The following is a 21,958-nucleotide window of genomic DNA, read 5'->3' as shown; positions in this document are numbered from 1 at the left end:
CCAATTTTAGAAAAAGGTACATGTGTTTCAGTGAAATAGTCATAGCCCATCTTTGTAAAATTCACCAGCTGAGCAGTTGTGTTGTTTATCTTGGATAAGTGAATTCTGGTAAATCTGTGGAGGTTTGTGAATGATAATTTTTTGTTTGTTTGTAACAGGAGCTCACCAGATGTTGTTGTTGGCTGTATTTATAACACCTCTTAATGATATCTGCTCTGACTTCTCAAAGTTTCTGGAGATGATAGAAACAACATTGGACATGGAAAAGGTATGAAATGTTGTGTGGGCAGGGTTTACTCAGCAGTTAAGGTTTCTTATTGAGCTTTGCAATCTGCTCTATATGAACTAAATTTAATTGATCATCTGTATTAAGTAGCTAGTGATAATTTAGCTGTATATAGAAATATATGTTGCATTTAGAAATATATGAAGGCTGTTATTAATATATCAGAGTATTCAACAGGATATTCACCCACTATCTGAAATTATCCAGCCAGTGAAAAAATGCTTTGGGTGCATTGATGTTGTGGACCTGAAACTATTTTTTAAAGATCTCATCAGTATTAAAAGTGGAGAAGTAGTTTTGTCATTTCCCTACTTTGTATTTTTAAAGTTACGGTGATACGTCTCAAATCCAAGATGTAGCCTAGGATATGTTTATTACGTGGGAAGTCTTTTAGGATTCTCTTTTTTTTTATTAACCAGGGGTTAGGATTATCCTAAGTGAAGGTCTCAGCTGACTGCAGAAATAAGAGAACTACCTAAACATGTGCCAGACCTGGCAGGAAGGGCCATTTGTTGAACTTGTGAGAACTGCAGTGGGTTAAAAATTTTGAACTTTGCGTACTTTTCTCCAAAGGCAGGAGCACTGTGTTTTCTTTCTTTGTATTGTGTTGTGCATCCATCAACTGCATTTTACTGTTTATGGAAGGACTTGTTTGATTGGCATGTTGCTGTAATTTGTGATGTATGGTAATGAAGAAATTTATAGCTTTATACCAGTTACAGACCATCTGTTGATGCAGTTTGTGTGCCCTGGGACTCTGTTTTCTTTAAAAGTAACAGCTGTTTAAGCCTTCACCCTTCATAGTCCAGCTCTTCAAGTTTCTTTTCAGGTTCTACTTTAAAAATGTTTTGTTGTCCTTCTAAACAGAATAACAAGTCAGTTATTTTTAGTCAAATCCCATGGAATCTGGCATGTTAAGCTTGATTTTTCCCCACCTTCAAGGTACTGGAAAATGTCTATAGATAAGCCAACACTGGTTTTACCAGAAGAATAAACCTTGTCCCTATGAACATTAGAATCTGAACTTTGACTTGAAATACCTCTTGGATTTTGAGGGAGTTCAAATAATATAGGCAGTTCTATTCTGAGTGCAATTGAAGGATAGGTTGTCATAGCAACTAAATTATGTCAATAATCCATTCTAATATAAAAAGAAACATCTAAGTTCAAAAAGCGTGGGATATGGTTATTCATTTACCTAGCTGTAATAAAAGTTGAGAAACTGTCACTTCCATTCCTATTTCTCTCAGAATCATAAGAGGCCTTTGAGAAACCATCTACTCCAACCTCCTCCTCAAGTCAGGGCAACTTCAAAGTTTGGTGGTGCTTTTGGTACATAGCCACCTGGCAGTGGAAGCACAGGGAAGGGAGAGAAAAAAAGATGAAATACAACAAAAAGATGAAATGCTTCATCCTTGCCTCTGAAAATTTAAGCTTAGAGGGAACCGTGTCTGCTTTTCAACTCAAGAGCTGGGTTGAAATTGGTAGGATTTTTGGTGACACTCTGTAGGTTTTTTCCTAAACCTCTAGAGTCTCTTTTAGGAGAGAGAAAATTACTGATTCAGAAACTTCACTTTCCAAAGGCTTCTTGTTTTGAAACACCCCATGCTCTGTCTTGATTAGCTGCCTAAGTCCAGGGTAGCAGAAATGATCATGTACATGACAATTTCATTCCCTCTGACTTCCCTTTTTACCCTGCCTACTGCTCAGTCATTTGTTTGCAAATAAATGTGCAGACAACTCCATTTCAGCTGAAAGGAGTCTGTTAAATTGGTATATTTTGGGTGTATGAAGTACATTATCTGAGAAAACAAGTATTTGAGATGTGTTTGTTTTGCAGTTGAACCAGACACCAGCTATCACAAACAGCATTGCATGACAACATTATATATTTGTAAAAAATTTAGTGTGAATTATGAAGTAAATTCATTTCACTGTGTATGATCAGGAAGATTTTTTTTTACTGCTTGTGTTCATATAAATTTTTTCCTGTTATTTTTCTCTAGGTGGAGAATCATGAATTTCTTGTCAAGGCTTCTTTTGATCCTAATTTAACAGAATTAAGAGAGAAGATGAATGAACTGGAAGAAAAAATGCAGTCCTTACTAAAGACTGCAGCCAAAGAACTAGGTAGGGTTTGGAACTGCCTTTCATTCATGTCCCCTTTGCAATCAGGTGATGAAAACTGGTATAAAGAAGTTAAAGGGTTAAAGGATGTTTGTATTATTATATGATTGAGTTGCACTGACTTTGGTTGTTGCAATGCAAGCTGTTGAAAACAGGGATTTTTAGCTTATAACTTTGCTTTAATTTTTTTAAGCATTCCAAATTATTTCAGAAATTATCGTATATGTTAGAGGATCCATTTTGTACTACTGTAACTCATCAAACTCTTGGCTAGCTCTAGTTCTGTTTTACATTCTTTGAGTACCTGCACTTTTTTCCCCCCTTCTGTGCATTATCCTGTGTCCATTCAGCTTTCTTTTGATGCTCCTTTCAAAATGTAAGTCATAAGCAAATGAGACATTTAAAGTGTTGATTATCCTATGCAGAAAATTCCATGTGCAGCTGATGAATCAGGCATTGAAATATCAACTTTAAGAAAAAGAAAAAGCCACCAACTTTTAATACAAATATTGCAAGGAAAATTGACAACACTATACTTACTTTGGGTTACACATTTAAGAGCTTGCATTTTTTTGGGGTTTTTTTTTTTTGTTTGTTTGTTTTTTTTTTGTTTTTGTTTTTGTTTTGTTTTGTTTTTTTTGTTTTGTTATGATTTTTTTTTTAGTGTAATTATGATACCTGGATGAGAAGAAGGAAAGCCAAGATTGTGTAGGGATGGAATGAGAAATCTTGTAATAGAACTATGTGTTAGTAGAAGGATCACAAGAGTAGAGGTGCTGTGCTAACAGCAGCAATGCAGAGTGTCCTTGCATTTTTCACCTTCCTGGAGAATTCATAGCAATAATTGAGAGCCTGATTTGAATATGCAGTTTGAGAGCATTTTAAAGTAAGAGCAGAGAATGAATCCATAATATATTTGTTTTTGGTCTGGGTATTTCTCATAGCTGTACAGAACCAAAGCAGGTCCATTCAATTAGGTCATGTAAGAGAGGCTAAATCATGGGAACTGAGGGCTAGTGAGCAGGAATAGCACAGGATGCAGGATTTGTGATAATACAGCTGGTTTCTTTTTCTTTGTTTTCATCTGAAAGGTTTGGAAGCTGGCAAAAGTATCAAACTGGAGACAAATTCACAGTTTGGGCATCACTTTAGGGTAACGTGTAAGGAGGAAAAAGCTCTCCGTAACAATTCGAAATATGGAATCATTGATACACAGAAGAATGGTGTGAAATTTACTAACAGGTATGAGATGATATTGGTGGTTTTTTAAGTCTGTTCTGAAAGGAATAGAATAGTTCCTTTATAATTATGCTGATAAACTGGATTCTCTACAAACTGTCACCTTTTTAATTGGCTCACAGATTGAAATATTGAGCAGGACTGGCATAGAGTTTTTGTTAAAAGCTGCATTCCCCATTTTATGTTGCCAACTGTTGTCTATTTTTGGTCTTTTGACTTGGGCTAATTTCTCTGTTTTAGTTGCAGCAAGTATCATAATTGCTTTTACTGTGAGTGTTTATACAGACACAAGCTGCATTAGGGAATTTATGTTTATCCCCAAATGTGACATGCAGAATTTTGTTGCTGATTACCTTTTTTCCCTTTTTTTCCAAATCCTCTCTAATTTCTGTTAGTCTTGTGTATTGAACTTCAATTCTGTGGCACTTTTAATTGAGCTGTTAAAAAAAATTTAGGTCTTCAGTTTAATTGCATTGAGGCTGTTTCAGTGTGTCCTTGTCTGGACAGCAGTTCTGACACAGACCAGCTGAAAAGTCTGTATTTTTTGTTGAATTTTAGCTCTTTTAGAGCGTTTTAGCAGAAGCAGGGGCTGCATCAGTCATCAGATATTTCTCTGTTCTTCAGTGTTTTTATACAGAGGAAACAAAGTAGGAAGAAATAATTACCCAATTCTTGCATGTGCAGAATTGGGTAATAATTTAAGTTGAAGGCTACTTCTTATCCCTCACTCAAAGCTGATGCACCTTGGGAATTAGATCCTATCTCAAGCTTAGATGGGGTAGCCCAGGGCTTTGTCTAAGTGCCCATCCTCTATAAGTATCCTTCACAGCCTCGTGGGCTCAAGTTCCAGTGCTGAATTACTATTTATGAAAACTTTGCTCATCAGATCTAATGAGAATTTTCCTAATCAGATCTAAGGAGAATTTTTCTCGCAGAAATTTGGGATCTTAGGATCTCGTTCTTTTGCTCTGCACCTTCAAGGAGAGTCTGTTGCCTCTTCCTTCCAGGCTGATCCCAGATTCTCTCAGCCTGGGCAGGCATCTCTCTCAGCCTGGTCCTGTGTGCCACGTGCTCCAGCTCTGTACCTTGTGGTGAGCATCTGCTCCAGGTTCAGTGTTGGGAAGACAAAGCCCAAAACCAGAGGTGTCATCTCAGGAGTCCTGAGTAGAGGGGAAGAATGACTTCCTTCAACATACTGGGTCCACTCTAGCTAGAGCAGCCAGCATGGGCTTGTCCTTCTCTGCCTCAGGGCCACACTGCTGGCTTGTGCTTGATGGTGTAGAGACTGGTTTCTGTTAATCACTCACTTCCATAGTTAGAAATCGTTTGAAAAGGAGGGCAAACATATTCACACCAGCCAATGTGCTGGAGTCAGCACCCAGGACATCCCTCTGGCTGTCCTGAGCAGCCAAGACCCCTGTCAGGGGGCTCAGAGACCCTGGCACAGAGCCCAGAATTCCTGTGGTTTTGATTATGACCCGTGGAACAAATTACCAACCTTAGATGAAGATCTGCAAGCCATGACAAATTAGGTAGAATGATAGTGAATTTATCACAAGGTGAAAAAGTAGATTTTGGGGTTTCTGGAATGGGGATTCAGCGGGGCAAGACGGAGGGATCTGGGCGTGTCCAGCCTTTCTCCTTCTTCTTCTTGGCCTCCACCTTTTGCTGTGATGTTGGCACTTACAGATTGGTTTAGAGTAGAAGCTCACTGTCTAACACAGGTGATAGTTATTGTAAAGTAAACATTGTACACGTAGTTTTTAGTATAAAGACATAACACAGCCCCTGGGACAGGCAGAGTGCCTGGAACTGTCCTGCTGGACAGACCTCAGCAGGACAGGAGAAAGAATTTTATAGGTAAGATACAATAAACAACCTTGAGACTGAGAAATGAAGAGCCCTGACTCCTTCTTCAAGTGCCAGGCTGGGAAAAGAGACTTTGGAACTCTTCACGGGGTCACTCTGACCAGCCAGAGACCCTGACATGCTGGTGTATTTCACACCAATTTACTTAAATGAACAAAGTGTAAACCTTAATTGCATTTTGTTTTAACATTTACTCGGAGGATATTTTTAAAAAACATCCATGAAATGTAAAACAGCTTTTTCCTGGTTCCAAATATGTCGTGAATCTAAATGTATGATGAGGTTAGGCTTTTGTGTAACTGAGAAGATGTACTTAGAACCTGTACTTTGTCATCTGTTACTTTCCCTTAGTGAGACAGCCCGTGCATCACTAATAAAAAAGAATTCTCTGTACTTAGTTAAGTTATAGTTGCTTCTGTAGGTGGTACTTGCAGCACAAGACTGACTTCTGCCTATAGTGTGGGCACACGACTTGGGTGTGTTTCTTATTCAGTATTGCAGACTCCTGTTCTTTGTTTGGGAGACAACCTTGAGAAGAATAAAAACTTGTTTAAACTCTTGTCTTTATTTCAGCTTACCTTAGTTGGAAGGTCAGCACCTGTTCATAGTGACAGTAATTAATTTAGGTTTTTACTAAATGAAAGAAGTCAATGCCTTCAGATCTGATAAGCCTGTTGTAGGACTCTGGGCTAATTACACAGTTGCTTAGCAGCAAAATGTAGCAAAATAGCCAGAAATTTGAAGAGCTAGTCCTTATCACACAGCAGTTCTATAATAAACATAGATGATGTCATGTGTTGATGCTAGAATTTCTGGTTTGGCTCTTATGGGTGATCTTAAACTTGGAATTAATCTTGAGGCCTGGTGCCTTGGTGTGGATGAATTGTAGGTCAGTTGCTTTGTGGTCTTTGTGCTGAACATTGCTGTTAAAACAGCTGGGGACACTTGGTATAGACTCTGATGAGGAGGCCAAAAGTTTGGCATTGTAGGTGAAGGCAGAACAACACAGCTTCTAAATACTCTTGTTTTGTTCACAGCAAACTGAGTGCCATCAATGATGAATATATAAAGAACAGGGAAGAGTATGAAGAGGCTCAGGATGCAATTGTTAAGGAAATCATTAACATTGCTTCAGGTGAATATGCCACTGTTGATGTGTGTCACAGTCTGGAGTGCTGGGAGGGAGGACTTGCTGTTTTCTTTGAGGGACTTTTACAGAGACAAACTGTAATATTGCCCAAAGAATTGGTGTCAAAAATGAGGTGTGGCTTTCAGACAGTTGTTGAAAGTTTGAAGTATGAATTGTCTTCTGTTGCCAGACCCTTTCCTGGCATTGCTTCAGATGTGTAGTGATGAGGTATGTGCAAATGCTAATCCCATAATAGGAGCAAAAATAAGGCCTTAAGGGTCACATCTATCCTTCACCTACCTCCCTGACTCTGGGCATCTTCACCCAGACAGCAGAAGAGGTAAAGGACAACAGAGAACTGAAGGAGTGGGACCTGAGGTCTAAGAGCATTGATAAGCAGTATATGATCAAGTTAGTTGCTGCTTACATGGTAATAAATATTATTGGTTTCCTAAGTTATTTCCCTATATTTTGCTCCAAGATTGCCTACTTACAGGGCATTCTTTACTATCCTTCACCAAAAGCAGAAGGGACACTGGGGAATTTGGGCTGTAGACTCCAGTCCCTCATCCCTTTCACAGAAGAAACCAAACACCGTAACTTCAAAAGCCAAACAAAAGAACTTCAAAAGCTGGTACTGGGGATGCTGGGCCGTCTATCCTGGTGTCACAGGCTCTGTATCTGACAGACCCCTCCCTCCCATCATTCACACAAACAGGTGGCTGCTGTGTCTCAAGTGTCTTTTCTTGTGTGAGCATCAGAGTGCTGTGTATTGTTCATGAAGGAAACTTACTGGATTTCCAGCTGAGGGAAAATAATCAGCATGGCCTCACCTCCTCCTTTCCTTAGTCTGAGGAAGTCTCCGTGTATTCAAGGCATGGGAACCTCAGGATTGCATCCTAGGCTCTCCCAGGAGTTGACTTTTCTCTTGAAGAAAATTGTTACTGCAGATGAATTACTTGCTGGACTCAGTGTAGGCTTCAAGGTACCTTCTCAGCAGGAGCAAAAGACTAGTTACTGGCACTGAGCTCCATCTCCTGTGTGCACACCAGGTTATGCAGAGCCCATGCAGACCATGAACGACGTGATAGCCCAGCTGGATGCCATTGTCAGCTTTGCCCACGTGTCCAACGGGGCTCCCGTGCCCTACGTGCGGCCCGTGGTGCTGGAGAAGGGCCAGGGCAGGATGGTGCTGAGAGGGGCCCGGCACCCCTGCATCGAGGTGCAGGACGAGGTGGCCTTCATCCCCAATGACATCACCTTCGAGAAGGGCAAGCAGATGTTCCACATTATTACTGGTAAATATTGCCCATCTCTTCTTTGTTTGTTATTTACTTTGTGAATGTCTCGGGTATTTCCAATAAGGATGTCTTTTTAAAAAGGAAAAACCAAACCAGCAACAGGCAAAACAAATCAGCAACCTAATAAAATTCTGTCAAAACAATTTCTCTCATCAAGGGCGAGCAGCTACTGAGTTATCATCTTTCTGCATGGGGAATAAGATTTAGCTCTGGAAAAGAAGGGAGGGCATTTTGTAAGCTATTATTTATTGCTAGTTTTGATTATATTTTTTTAAAAAGTGTCCCCAATGTTCATGTTACCTTTGACTGTGGATAATCTATATATTTCTGTACATACAGGCACAGTTCTCATCATCCAAACTAACAGTAATGGAGTTGGTTATTGTAATTTTAGTTGTAGTGCACTGTTTGGTGAAGGTGATCACAAATTTACAAATAGTCATTTGTGAGGAAAAGAGAGGCTGCTGGACAGTAGAAAATAAGAAATTACTCCTTCCCTAAAGTAAGATCTTAGTGAAAGTAACTCCACAAACCAGGCAACCTTAGGAGCTGAAAAGCCTGACCCTGCTAAAGTGGTTTGGAAAATTCCACTAGGCATCAATTGTACTTTGTTAGTGTTTTCTTTGTGAAGCATTAAAGTTGATTTTAAATGCAAAACATGTTTCAATGACTGTACCATTTTTTACTCTTTTCTCTGGTGTAATTAAGATAATTTTACTACACACTAAAACATTTTTAGTGTTTATAGATTTAATTGAATCTAAATTTCCATCCAGATGTCCTTAACATACGTTCTGAGTGGCAAAGATCTGAAATTAGGGAATAATTAACGAGCACTTCTAACATAATCAAAAAGAAAAATCAAAAATCTGAATTAATGCATGGTAACACGCTTCTTTTTCTGGTTAGCGAAAGTGTAAAATTGGTTTTAATTATCGGTTTTCTGGATAGTACTTTTTTTTTTCATTTGTATTTCAGTTACAATTAACTGCTTAATATCTGGGTTTGCTGATTCTGAGTGACCCATTAGCTTGTACCTAGTCTGTAACTGAGCTGTTTAATTTTTACAGAGAAATTGTAATAGTAGTTTCTAATAATTTGTTTTCACCTCAATTCTTAAGCAGAAATAAATACTGATAATTTTTTAATTTAAAGCTTATTAGTTTTAGGTATGAATACATGTTTTAGATGACTGCTTATACTTTTGAAAAGTCCCAAAACTTATGAAGGGCCCTGATTTTCTGTGATCACCTTTCTTTTGAAAAAGGAGCATTCAGTAAGACAAACAATCAAGCCTTGTTAGCCCTGGAGCCACTTGTTGCACCTGTTAGACAAGTTTGCTGCCCTTTTGTGGCAAGAAAGTAATAAATTTAAACACTCTTTGTTCTAATTTAGAGCCCATTCTCCTTTTAAAAAACTGTTCAATTGTAAAAAAAAGATGCTTTTTCAATTAATTTTTTGAAAATTAATTGAAAAATTAATTTCTTCTTTAGGCCCTAACATGGGGGGAAAATCAACATACATCCGGCAGACAGGGGTGATTGTTCTCATGGCCCAGATTGGGTGTTTTGTGCCCTGTGAGTCTGCAGAAATTACCATTGTGGATTGTATCCTGGCTCGGGTGGGAGCAGGAGACAGCCAGCTCAAAGGAGTGTCTACTTTCATGGCTGAGATGCTGGAAACTGCCTCAATCCTCAGGCAAGTCCTGTGCTTCTGTTTGATTGTCTTGGTAGGGGTTGATGGGGAAAGAAGTGCTTTAAGAGAGGTGCATTTGAGATTTTTCTTTTGTGGGGAATCTTAGTGGAGAATTGTCACATTCACATTTTCTGAAAAATCCCTTCACCCAGGATTTTTCTCCTGGGAAGCTGAGAAGCCTCAGAGAAGAATGAAAACAATAATTATGTCATTTGCTTCTCCTGTGTTTTGCTCATGTGGAATGTGTTTGAAGATTGTTTACTCACAAGTGATTGTTTCATTGGTTTTCTGTGAATTATTTTGACTCATTGGCCAATCAGTGCCAAGCTGTGTTGAGAGCTCTGGAGAGAGTCACGAATTTTCATTATTATCTTTTCAGCATTCTGTAAGTATCCTTGCTGTATTCTTTAGAATAGTTTAGTATAGTATTCTTTAATATAATATAGTATCATAAAATAATAAATTAGCCTTCTGAGAACATGGAGTCAGATTCATCATTACTGCCTTAGTCTGGAGGCAACCCAAATACAATAGAGAATCTCAAGTTCTTTTTAGCTGGTGCATAAGTTCTGGAAGTAGCCTTCTGTTCATTCCAGTGGTCAATACAGAGTTGCTACCAAGAGGCCAAAGTCTAAATGGGACCAAGAACCTAGTGTGGAATGATCTGTGTGATGCTGTGTCTGCTGTATATTTGTTAATAAGAAGGGTCTTTTGCCTCTTCCATGCTCTGCATCCACAGCATAACCTGTGATACTCCAAGATCCAGAGTTCATGCTGCTATCAAACATTAACAAATGCTCTTGTGCTTTTAGGACAGCAACTGAGAACTCCCTGATTATCATTGATGAGCTGGGAAGAGGAACTTCCACCTACGATGGCTTTGGCTTAGCCTGGGCTATCTCGGAATACATTGCCAGCAAAATCTGTGGGTTTGCCATGTTTGCCACACACTTCCATGAGCTCACAGCTCTTGCTGACCAAGTGCCAACAGTCAATAACCTCCATGTCACTGCTCTGACCAGCGATGACACACTCACCATGCTTTATCGGGTCAAGGAAGGTAAGGCTGGGTCTCAGCTTTGAGGAAAGTCTGAGAGTCCTGAGAGAGAAAAATCTTAATGTGTGGACTTTTTGTTTTGGGTTTTGTTGTTGTTGTTTGGTGGTTTTTTGTTTGTTTGTGGGGTTTTTTGGTGATTTGTTTTGTTTGTTTTTATTTGGGGTTTTTTGGTGGTTTTGGGGGTTTTTTGGTTTTTTTGGGGTTTTTTTTAGGTGTTTTAATGGGTTTTTTGTTATTGTTTTTTGGTTTTGTTGGTTTTTTGTCTGGTTGTTTTTTTTTTAATCTTATTTTGCTTTTGTTTTTTGGGGGATTTTTTTGGTTGTTTTGTGTTTGCGTTTTGCTTTTTGGTTTTTTTTGTTTTGTTTTTTTGTTAAGGTTGGGATTAAATATGTGAGATAGTGTTTGTCGTTCAGATTTAGATGTTTCTTAGTGTTTATTTATACTACACTCTTATAAGTTGTGAGTTCTGCAGTGCTTTACTAATAAATTAAAAAATGGAGCCATATTTCTCTTTGTAGAAGGTCTTTTAAGGATAAACTGTTTAGGATAAAAGGATAAAATTAAGAAATAGCACTTAAATTATTTTTATTTTTAACTTAATAACTAACTACTTGTGACCCTCAATGTGGACTTTATCTAATTACACAACATTACTTAAACTCATGAAGAAGAAGGATTAGCTTCTGCTCTAAAATTTCTGTTTTGTTTTATATATATTACTATATTCAAGAACTTAAAACTCTAAGTTTTTTATTATGTGATATTACACATTTCTATTCAAACTACACACTTATAATCCTAGTTCTATTGTTCAATTTTGGCTTCAGGTTAATTGCAGTGTTCTGTTGGGGGTCAGTGCTTGTCAGCACAGAAAGTCAAAAATTCTCAGTAACCAGGGTTCCAGCATTATTGAGAAAAAAATCCCCCCCCAGTTTGTGTCATTCTCCAGGCTTGGGGTAATATTATATATATATATATATATATATTATATATATATATATATATATATATATATATATATAGTTCTCTGTCCATGGAGAGTGTGTGTGACAGAAGCTCTGTGTGAACACAGTAGGTGATGTTGTTAATGATATTTCTTAAGTTGTCTAGGCTATTTCTGCCGCTCAGGTTGATGCTTTTGAGTTGCTCTCTTTTTCTTTTTTAAAGAAGAAGGGTTCCAGAAGGTTATTTTCAGTTTTCCTAAAACAGCTATTTTAACCTGCTGATGGAAGAGACTTACATTTCTTAAACTGTTCTTTTAAAAGGAATGAGTGCACCTTTTATGTGCTGACAGTTTTTAATAATTGCTATTTCATTGTAATAAGACTTAGTCTTACATTGCCCATTTATACGGAGTTTGATATAGGAAAAATAATATGAGTAATTTTTAGCAAATGGCATCACAACAAAACAAGAAGTAGCCTGATTTGTTAGTATAATTTCTGTTAGATGTATTTAATTAAAGTCTTTTCGTGGATCCAGTTATTCCTTTCAGTATTAAATTAAACAATTTTTAATTAGGCATAATTTCATCTATTCCTCTTGTTTCCCTATATCCCCATCATTTGTTTTTGTTCCCTTCAGTAGGAGCCTGTATTTATTGCTAAATAAAGCAGAGCTGTAACTGTGCCTTGCAAGGTGTGTCCATTTATGGCATTTCTAATTTAGTTGTGAACTCTACAGTGATTTTGGATTGTTCTCGCTAGAGTATTTCAGTCCAGTTGGCAACCTCTGGGCTGAGGTTTTGATTTAAAATGTGGGCAGAGTGCTCCTTCTCACTCTGTGTACCTCTTAATTTTCCTCTTCTGAGTTCCACGGCAGAGGAATGACTTAGGTAACATTTCAATGGGTAGAGCAGGGTTACTGTAGAACACTCTGGCTATCCTGGATCTGATACCTTGCTGGTTTTACTCCTATGACATTACTAACTGCCTACTTCTTACCCATTTCTTCTGGTTTTAAATCCATTAAATTACTTCATTTCTTGCCCGTAGATTACATGTATGACTGCTTCTAATTTTGTGCTCTCCTCTGGCTATAATCTTGCAGCTAGCTTTTGGGTACTTTCCTGTAAAGCTGTGGGAGACTGCTCTGAGCAAGGGGAATCACAGTAGGAGCAGAAGTAAGGGATGCTCCTAAGGAATGCCCAGTTTTTGCTTGAATATTACTCCAAATTGCTGTGGCTCTGGTTCCCACTGGAGAGGAGGTGTCTGTGGTTCTTTCCTAGTTTGCTGTTCCCCATCTTCTCCAGCACATGTTGAGCTCCTTCCACCAAGTGCATGCTTGAAATGGTGCTTAAAAGGTGACTTAGTGTGGCATTGGAACTGAATAAAAATAGTCATAAAAATAGTCATGAACTGCTGCAAGTGCACATGGATACCAACTGGATTTTGTGCAGCAGGAGATGGTGATGTACAGAATCTGCCAACAAGCCATCTTTAGGTGCCTTAGTTTGAGCATGTTGGTTGAGGAGGGAGTCAATATACACTGTATCAAAACCTTCTACATCCTTTGGAACAGCAGCTCCTACAATAAAGCTCCCTAATATTCCCCAGAGTGTTGGGTGGGTTCTCTTTCTTCAACCCACTCCTTTTGATTTTAAAATCTGTATTAATTCAGCCATTTTGGTCATGATAAGAACTGTAGAAAACCATTTTCATATTTTTCTTCAGTCAGTTTTGCCATTTTTAGTCATACACATCTTTGTACGTGCAAGGTCTTTTCATTCCACCCATTTTCTTGGAAGTGCTGTTGAGCATGGAGACACAAATTTTTTATCTATCTACTTAAACCTCTGTCAGAGGAGATGCAACACTCTGAAATCTTCAGCTTTAAATACCTGGTCTCCAATCAGATATTCATCTCTCACCTAAGTTTCTGCATTTAGTGTTGTGCTCTTTCCCTTTTGGGGTTGTCATATTGCTCCATCAGGGATGTGCATATAGGCAGCTCAGATACAGCTGTGTTTTGAAACAAGTAGCAGGTTTGATGTTGTTTGAAATGTATAACCAGACCTGAAAAGCATGACAAGGAACTTTTATACAGTGTTTTCAACCATGTCTTTGTGCTTCAAGAGTGACAAAATCACCAGAAGAGGAGACACATGAAGTGCTGTTCTCCAGGCCTCTGCTCAGGATTCTCTGAGCTGAGTACTGAGTTAGCTCTGGGTCTGGGCAGGTGTGTTTTTTTAAAACAAAATCAAGAAGACAAATTCCTGCTTAAATGGGTTCCTTTCCTTTAAGAAACCTGAGAGATTACAGGGCTAATAAAACAGAAGAAGTCTAAATGCTAAGTTTTCCTTCACCTATTCTTTGGTTATCTGGTATTTAATAGATTATTAGTTAACAAAAAAAACCCTACTGTAATTTTGCAAGTGTAATTAATTTATTCTTAACTCCTTTTTGGAGACCAGAATTAAAAGGCTGTAGCAATATCTGTGGGAGGACAAATGGAATTATGATAATGTAAACAAATAAGAATTGATAGATTTTTATAGAGGGCTTTTGATACTGAAGTGAAAATTGTTTTATGTAACTGTGTATAATTTACATATTCTGAGTAATTAAGAGGACTTTTCTCGAACACATTATGAACAGTGTATTAATTGATGTAAGTGTGAAGTTACAGTTGAGAGATTTTGATATAATTAAAGATGACTCCTGAAGACTGAGGAATTGTGTGGTACAGATGCAAAGGAGGAGAGAGATGATCAAGAATACAACATTTTTAATATTTGTCTATACACACACACACATATATATTTATATAGGTATAGAGTAAATGTCAGAGGTACCTATTAAAAACATGCAAATTATTATATTCTACAGACTATGCCAAAATACTTTAGTAAAAATCATTGTTCAATTTGATTCAAATACTAGAGGGAAATACTCTCTGTCTGAAGAGTTTTCCATTTCTTCTCAAAGCACTTTGGAGCTCTGCAATTACTGCTCTAATAGAGCTTAATTAAATAAGAGCATATTAATTAAATAAGAGCATATTCTTTGTGTTATCATTTTTAGTAGAAAAGGTAAATCAGAAAGTGTTGAGGAGAAACAAATAATGTCACACACTTAATTTTTCAGAGCAGAGAGCTATTACAAGCATGTCATATAATCTCTGTGTAGCCATATTGTCTTCTAAGAATTCTTAACTGGGTTTTTTTCCTCTGCATCCAGGTGTTTGTGACCAGAGTTTTGGAATACATGTAGCAGAGTTGGCGGCTTTCCCAAAACATGTGATAGAAAGTGCAAGAGAGAAAGCATTGGAGCTGGAGGAGTTTCAAAACATTGGCAAGTCCAAGGAATCTGAAGGAGAGCCACCAGCCAAGAAATTATACAGAGAAAGAGAGGTTTGCTGTCATAAATATTTTTTAAAATTTGAATTGCTGAAGCAAAGTCATTTAAGGATTCAGATTCCCCCAAAGCCTGAGGATAATTACCCTGTAATGTACTTTTCCATTACAAAATGGCTTGGCTACAAGGTTTGTTAGGAGTTGAAGAGATGTTCAGGGGTAGTGAGTTTGATTTAGATTAATTTCAAGTTAATGTAGGCAAGAATTTTATCTAAAAACATAGATTTAAGATACAGCTTTTGTTACCATTGTGTAGAATATTCTTGGCTCTGCAGTTGGGTCACACCTGGTTTTGCTCCCCCTTGTCTGAGTGTTCATTTGGTGCCATGGTGTTCTTGGAGCCCAGTGTGATCAGATCTGTTCACACCAGAGGAAAGCTGAATACCCAGCCTTCTCCTTGGTGCCCTTCCCTGTCCCATCAGAACTGTCACATCTCAGAAGCTGATCATACCAAAGAACACACCAATCAGTACCTGGAATGGCTGATTTACACCTGATTTACAGGTGTCACAAAGCAAAGTCTCTTTAGAGAACCTTCCTTCCCAAGTAGTGTAGAGGAAAACAAAGGCTGCAGGAAGCTTTCACAGAACATCCTGTGTTGTCTTGTTGCTGGATTAAGAGTCCTGACAGTGGCATCTGTGGCAGACTCCTGGGAAATCCAGTGTTGCTGCTTTGTGGCTTGCATTGGTTTTTGTCCAGTGTAGCTGGGTCCTCCTTGCTGTGTGCATGCAAACCTGCTTGCAGAGCTTTGTTCTGTGTCCCAGCAGCCAGCCTGAAACTCCCCAGCCATGTACCACCCTGATCTCCTTCTGGCAGAGACTAGGGACTGCTCCAGTGTTTGGAAGCCTTGAAGTGTTAGTCCACATCCAGAGCACTTGCTACATTTAAAAAGCCTTTGCTCTAGACAGAGGCTGTTACCTGTTACTTTATTTTCAGTTTCAGAGGTCAACTGCATTTGTTGTTCCTGGCTCAGTAAGTGGATCTGATGCTTTAGATGAACAGTCTCTGGTTTGTTCTGCTTTTTACTGCCAGAGGGCTTCCCCTCCAGCTACCTCAGTTGCTCCACTATTACCTTTCCTGTGTCAGGCATTGTGGTGAAGGAATTTTTAGATTAGTTGGACCTGGCTGCATGGTCCTAAGTTGGTGTAAATTAAATTGACATAGCAAAAGCTTGTGACAAGTACAGCATCATGTTTTATTCTTGGGTGTTTCAGTAATAGAAAATATGCCATAAACCCTCTAGGCAATAGAATGGCAGAGCTTTAAATGTCTCACCCAAAGAATTTGTCTGCCTTGGTTAACACTGTGTGTAGAGGGAAAAGGGTACTATTACTTTTTGGAAACTTCTGCACTGAAAACTACTGTATCAGTCTTAAATGATAAGAGGAAAGCTCAGTGAACTTTTCAGTAGAATTCTACAATGCAGAGGAGTGGACAAACTTCTGCATTCTGGACCAGTTGTTTCCAGTACAGGGATTCTGAATACTGTTCATTGCAATGTTTGTTCTTGCTATTTAAGTCAGATTGTTTAGAAGTTCCACTTTGCCTGTTTGTGTAAAAGCATATGCATAAAGCCTAATTATCATCTGTTCTCCTTGGTGACGGCCACTCTGCAGTTGCTTGGTTACAATTTGTCCTTTCCTTTTGCATGTTGAAGCATTGCTTTTGATTGACAGTCCCTTCCAAAAGTAACTGGTTTGGGTAATATGACCATTCTGGTGCTATTACTGCTGGCAGTGCTCACCTCATGTTGCTGCACACTGGAATTAAGTGTGGAACACTTACAGGAGATTGCAGTGTTAAATACTGTATTTATGCTGATCAACTGGTGCTTTTTGCTCATGCATGGAAAGAGAACTTCTGGTACCAGTGCAAGTGGTTTGTTCTGGTGTTCAGAACTTGATAGCAAGGACAAAAATAACCATGATTTTTGCCTGCACTTAGTTTCTGCTGATGAACAATACTTTGTATCTGTAGGGAATTTCGAAAATTCCTGCTTGCAATCCAAACACCTTTTCTGTTTTCTTTTCCTTCTCTTCATTTCAGGAAGGTGAAAAGATAATTCAGGATTTTCTTTGTCAAGTGAAAGCATTGCCCTTGACAGATATGTCAGAAGAAGACATCAAAGTCAAGTTGAAGCAGCTGAGAAATGATGTGCTGGCAAAGAACAACAGTTTTGTGAATGAAATAATTTCTCGAACGAAAGTTGCATCATGAAATGTGCAAGAACAGGATACAGCTCCTGAAGCATGTTTTGTATTGAAAGAACTGTAATTTTCTTGTCTTGTAGCTTTTATACTTTATGATACTTGTGCTCATTTATGTAGGCATTTTTTCTTGGATTGTAATTATTTTGTAAAAAATTCTGAGCACGTTACGTGCCAGATTCCTGCTTTAGTTGGGATCATTTTGTCCTGTTAGAAGTTTGCAATAAAATGGTTTTTCATATTGAGTGTTATTGACTTCACTAAGAGAATGTGTAATGCTTTTCCAGAAGTGGCCTAGAAAGTCTGACAGCTGAGGTGTCAAACAGTTGCCAGAGCCTTGGAAAGCAGCAGTAGGTACACAAAATCTTTGTCCTGGGCCATGCTTCTTTTTTGTGTGATGCAATTGTATTAATTAATTCACTGAAGATTTAGTAGTGCTGTATTAGTGCTCCATTAGGAAGAAGTCCATCTAAGTGTGTCTAGGTGGCCAAGAGGGCCAGGGGCATCCTGGCCTGTATCAGCAAGAGTGTGGCCATCAGGACCAGGGCTGGGATTGTCCCCCTGCACTTGGCACTGGTGAGGCCCCACCTCCAGTGCTGTGTCCAGTTCTGGGCCCCTCACTATGGGAAACACACTGAGGTGCTGGAGAGGCTCCAGAGGAGGACAGTGGAGCTGGAGAAGGGTCTGGAGCACAAGTCTGATGAGAAACAGCTGGGGAGGCTCAGCCTGGACCAAAGGAGTCTCAAGGGAGACCTTAACCCTCTCTACAAGTCCCTGGAAGTAGGGTGTAGCCAGGTGGGGATTGGTCTCTTCTCCCAAATAACAAATGATAGGAAAAAACAGCCTCAAATTGCACCAGAGGAGTTTTAGGTTGGGTATTAGGAAAAACTTCTTCCCCAAAAGGGCTGTCAAACCATGGAACAGGCCACCTGGAGAAGTGTTGGAATCACCACTGTGGATGTATTGGCAATGCACATGGATGTGGCACTCAGGGACATGGCTCAGTGGTGGCCCTGGCAGTGCTGGGTTAATGGTTGGATTCCACAATCTTTGGTCTTTTCCAACCAGATGTCTCTGCAGTTTGTCAGAAATTTTTTGTGTGTGTACCTGCACAGGTCTTGGGAGGGGTGAGGTTGGATGGGAGGGACTTTTTTTGTTGTTATGTGAATGGTAGTGCTTGAGTCAAATACACTGCAGGCCTGCTCTTCCTGCCTGAGTTGTGGTTTTGTAATGGAAGCAGAGGCTGGGGTGAATTTACATTTCAGCTGGAATGTCTGAGCTGATCATGATTAGTGAAGGCTGTCTACAAAGTAAGAATACATTGATTTTTATCTGATGTGCTTCTCTCATTGAGGCAGTTTGAAAGCATGCTGGTACAAGTTTATTTTCTCCTTGAAATGTAGCATTTTAAATTGTAACTGAAGGATACTACCTATATTTAAAACTGTCAGCGTTGAAAGACTAATGGGAAAAGTTGTTTGTCACAGGAGATGATAGAAATAAAATCATGCTGAAGATGTTAGGCAAACTTGCTGTGTTCAGAGATTGCATCAGTGGGTGTGTGCTGGGGACAGCAGTGCTGCTGTTAAACTGAGCTATAGTGCTGTGTCAGGGATTCATGTGTTGCAGTGGTGTCCATTTAAACATTTAAATAGTCATAAAAGAAGTGTGATGTTCAGTTTGCTCTTGGATAATGCTTGTACTTAGACCAGGACTGGGACATATTAGATCTGCTTTACAGAAGCACTAAAGGCTTGTTTGAGAGGTTGGGGTGCTGCATGAACACCTTTCTGGCCATTAAATTAAAATGTATTTTGCTTACAAAGACAAAAACAGATTTGCATTTACAAACAGCACAGTTAATGCATGGTGTGGAAAAGCATCAGAATGAAAAATCTGTTGCATAAAGTAACAATGTATGTTTTTGCAATTTTGATTGTTTCAACCACCAAAGTATCCAAAAATGTTGGCTGGCACTGCTTTAGGTTATTGATAGAAAGGTTCCTGTGAGACTGGAATGGCTGCTACTGACAGCCTCTGCCTGTGCATGCTGAGATCCCTGTGGTCTGAGCAAAAACACCCCTTGCTCAGTGTCGTGTCCATGTAACCAAGAGAACAGGCATAAAACCACCAGAGGTCATCCCTCCCAGGAATTTCTCTGTTGTCCCTCTGACCCTGTGTGCACTTTTAAGTGTCTGTTTAGCCAAGAAGTTCTTCACTGAGCTGCCACCAGCAAGAGGAGCCACTTCTCTGCTTCCCTCATTGCCTTTGTGTTCTTTGTGTCCACTCTTCCCTTTCTGGGTGCAGTGCCTCAGTTCTGTGTGTCTGCAGCGTGCTGAGGACAGGCTGCTTCTATGTATTGCAGTTGGAGGCTGATAGAGGTGTTCCTGTGTGGCCAGATTTGCCTGTCTGAGGGTGAAAGGTGCTCATGTGTTACTCAGGAGTGATGGGCCAGCACCTTCTGTGTGCTTCAGAGAGGGTCTCGTGTGTCTGCAGCAAAGAAGATTCAGGTTTTCTCTTTTTTTTTTCTCTCTCAGGTTTCCCTTCAACACTCACAAGGAAGAAAGGTGCAAATTAACAAGATTTTAAAGGTAATCTTTTGAACTGTTTTTCTCTTCTACACTACACTTCCCCCTCCCTCTGCTGCTGGATATAGGCAGGAAGAGATCAGGCAGGGTTAAGTCTCCATATGCCAGAGCTGCTGGCAAACTGGGTTACAGGTACTGTGATTTCATCTGAGCAGGCTGGGTGGCTATTTTTGCTGGTTCCAATTTAACTTTTTGTTCAGAAATGTACCTATGGGGCAGGAGCAATTCCACAACTTGTCTGCTTATTACAGAGCTGTGCTAGGGATGCAAAGATTATCAACATTCCAAAGGAAACGAACGAGGCTGTTGAGGAGCAGTGAGGCCATGCAGTGTTAGCCTTCAATAAAGATGCAAGGTTCTCTTTGCTCCTTCACCTGAGAAAGCTGGGCACTGAGTGCTGCAGGCAAGTGGGTCTTTTTGGTCTCTGTTCATCTAGAAGGCTCCTCATGAAGAAAACTGCATTAGATGAGGTAAAACAAAAGAGGTGACATGAGCAAACACTGAAGGAATTAATTTTCCTTTGGTGATTTCACTGCCCTTTTAGGGATCAGGAGCACCTGGTAGCCAGCCTGATGAGAAAGTGTTGGGTTTACCTCTTGGGTTGTGGTCAAAGGCTCCAGTTAGGGCTGGATGACTCCAGGGATCAAAGGAATGCTGCCTGCCAGATTTGGGCTTGTCTGCATATTCCAGCTTGCATCTGTGCCTGTTCATCTCAAATAATAATGCAGTCACCAAGTGGCTCTGTGTCTCTTTCCTCTGCTGGAGCTGAGGTGGTTCTGGAATCAGAAATGGCAGACCAGGACTGAGGTGAGTCCTTGCCCACTGGAAGCAGCACTGACACTGTCCTGAGGAGACTTGCAGAGCTTTGGATCCCTGCTGGTGACAATGACCCTGCTGGTGGCCTGGCTTTGCAGAGCAATGCAACTTTGCATCAGCTCTTAGGGCATGCAGCTGTTCTGGGCTGACAACCACCCTGTCAGTACTGGGAGTGCTCCTGCTCTGACTTTTCCAGATCCAGGGAAGCCTGGAGGAGAGCTCATTGCTGAGCTCTGGGATTGTGTGAGCAGTTTCATCTGGTTTGGTGTGAGATTAGGATGCTGGTTTAAACTGGTTTTCATGGTATTAATTTAATGAGTTTTCCAACACCAAGCCACTACACAGGCTGAGCAATTTCTCTGGCTATGAAGCAGTGAGACATTTGGTCTTGCTATTCTGCACTGGGGCAGATTTATTTGAAAACTCAAGGGAGAGCATTTTCTGCTCTGTATCTGAAGAAGTGTGAGGTCAAGCATTGAGTTCTTTGCCTCTTGCTGACCTGGGAAGAAGGAAAAGAAGTGGCCTCAGGAACCTGAAGCCTCAAAATACAAAGGGAGAGGTGCTGTCATCTTCCTGTGATGGCTGCAACCCTTGCAGGTATAACTTGGCTCTTGATGCTGTTTGCTGAAAAAGCCTTGTTAGCAGCTGTCTCTCAGAATTCCTGTTCCTCTCCCAGCCTTGCAGCCTTTCCCAGCCTTTTCCCTGTTCCTGCCAAGCTCCTGCACTGTTCCTGTACACAGGGAGCACCTTGCAGTGCTTCTTTTATGTGTGTGTGTGTCTCTCTCAGCTGCCAGCAGAGATTTTTATTTGCATGGGGTGGGACAGGGGTAGATGCATCCCTGCACCTGCTGCTTTGCCAGTCAAATTGAGGGGGACCAACCTCTGCTGTTAAAGAGGGAAGTGACAATTTCTGATCCCTTTCAGTGGCAGCTGGGACTTGCCCTCCTGACTCAGTGTCCCCTGTCCCCTGACCCAGCAGCAGTGCCTGTAGCTGAGGGAAGCAGTTGTGTAAAGCAGGTGACAGGTTGTGTTTGCTCCTCCAGCTGCAGCAAGCAGTGCTTTCCTAGAGGTGAGAAAATGTGTTTGCTCCTTTCCTTTGTGGGAAAAAGGTGCCTTGGCACCTGCTTTGAGCTGCTTGGTTTCTGTGGCAGTTTCCTTAAGGATGTGATGGCTCTGCCTTTGTGGGGATGGTTGGAAAACTGGAAACAGCAGTGCTGAACAAAGGCTCTGAACAAAGACAGAGAGTGGAAGAAAAGCTGTGAATAAATAAATAGCCTGTGCTTAAGAACA

General features: G+C 40.0%; 1 protein-coding gene across 1 annotated transcript in view; it reads left to right on the top strand.

Moving 5' to 3' along the window:
* MSH2 (mutS homolog 2) overlaps nt 1-17,505 on the top strand; it is a 47,589-nt gene extending 30,084 nt beyond the window's left edge. The window contains 9 exon segments of the mRNA XM_036380624.2: nt 159-268; nt 2,293-2,416; nt 3,505-3,655; nt 6,559-6,656; nt 7,703-7,948; nt 9,445-9,649; nt 10,459-10,706; nt 14,882-15,054; nt 17,104-17,505. Coding sequence (XP_036236517.1) covers nt 159-268; nt 2,293-2,416; nt 3,505-3,655; nt 6,559-6,656; nt 7,703-7,948; nt 9,445-9,649; nt 10,459-10,706; nt 14,882-15,054; nt 17,104-17,274 — 1,526 coding nt within the window. The 3' untranslated portion in view covers nt 17,275-17,505.
* The last annotated feature ends 4,453 nt before the right edge of the window (nt 17,506-21,958 follow it).

This window comes from Molothrus ater, chromosome 3 (assembly GCF_012460135.2).
Source record: "Molothrus ater isolate BHLD 08-10-18 breed brown headed cowbird chromosome 3, BPBGC_Mater_1.1, whole genome shotgun sequence".
In the NCBI taxonomy this organism is placed as follows: domain Eukaryota; kingdom Metazoa; phylum Chordata; class Aves; order Passeriformes; family Icteridae; genus Molothrus; species Molothrus ater.
The sequence above is the reverse complement of the archived record's forward strand: the minus strand, read 5'-3'. Positions and strand labels throughout refer to the sequence as shown.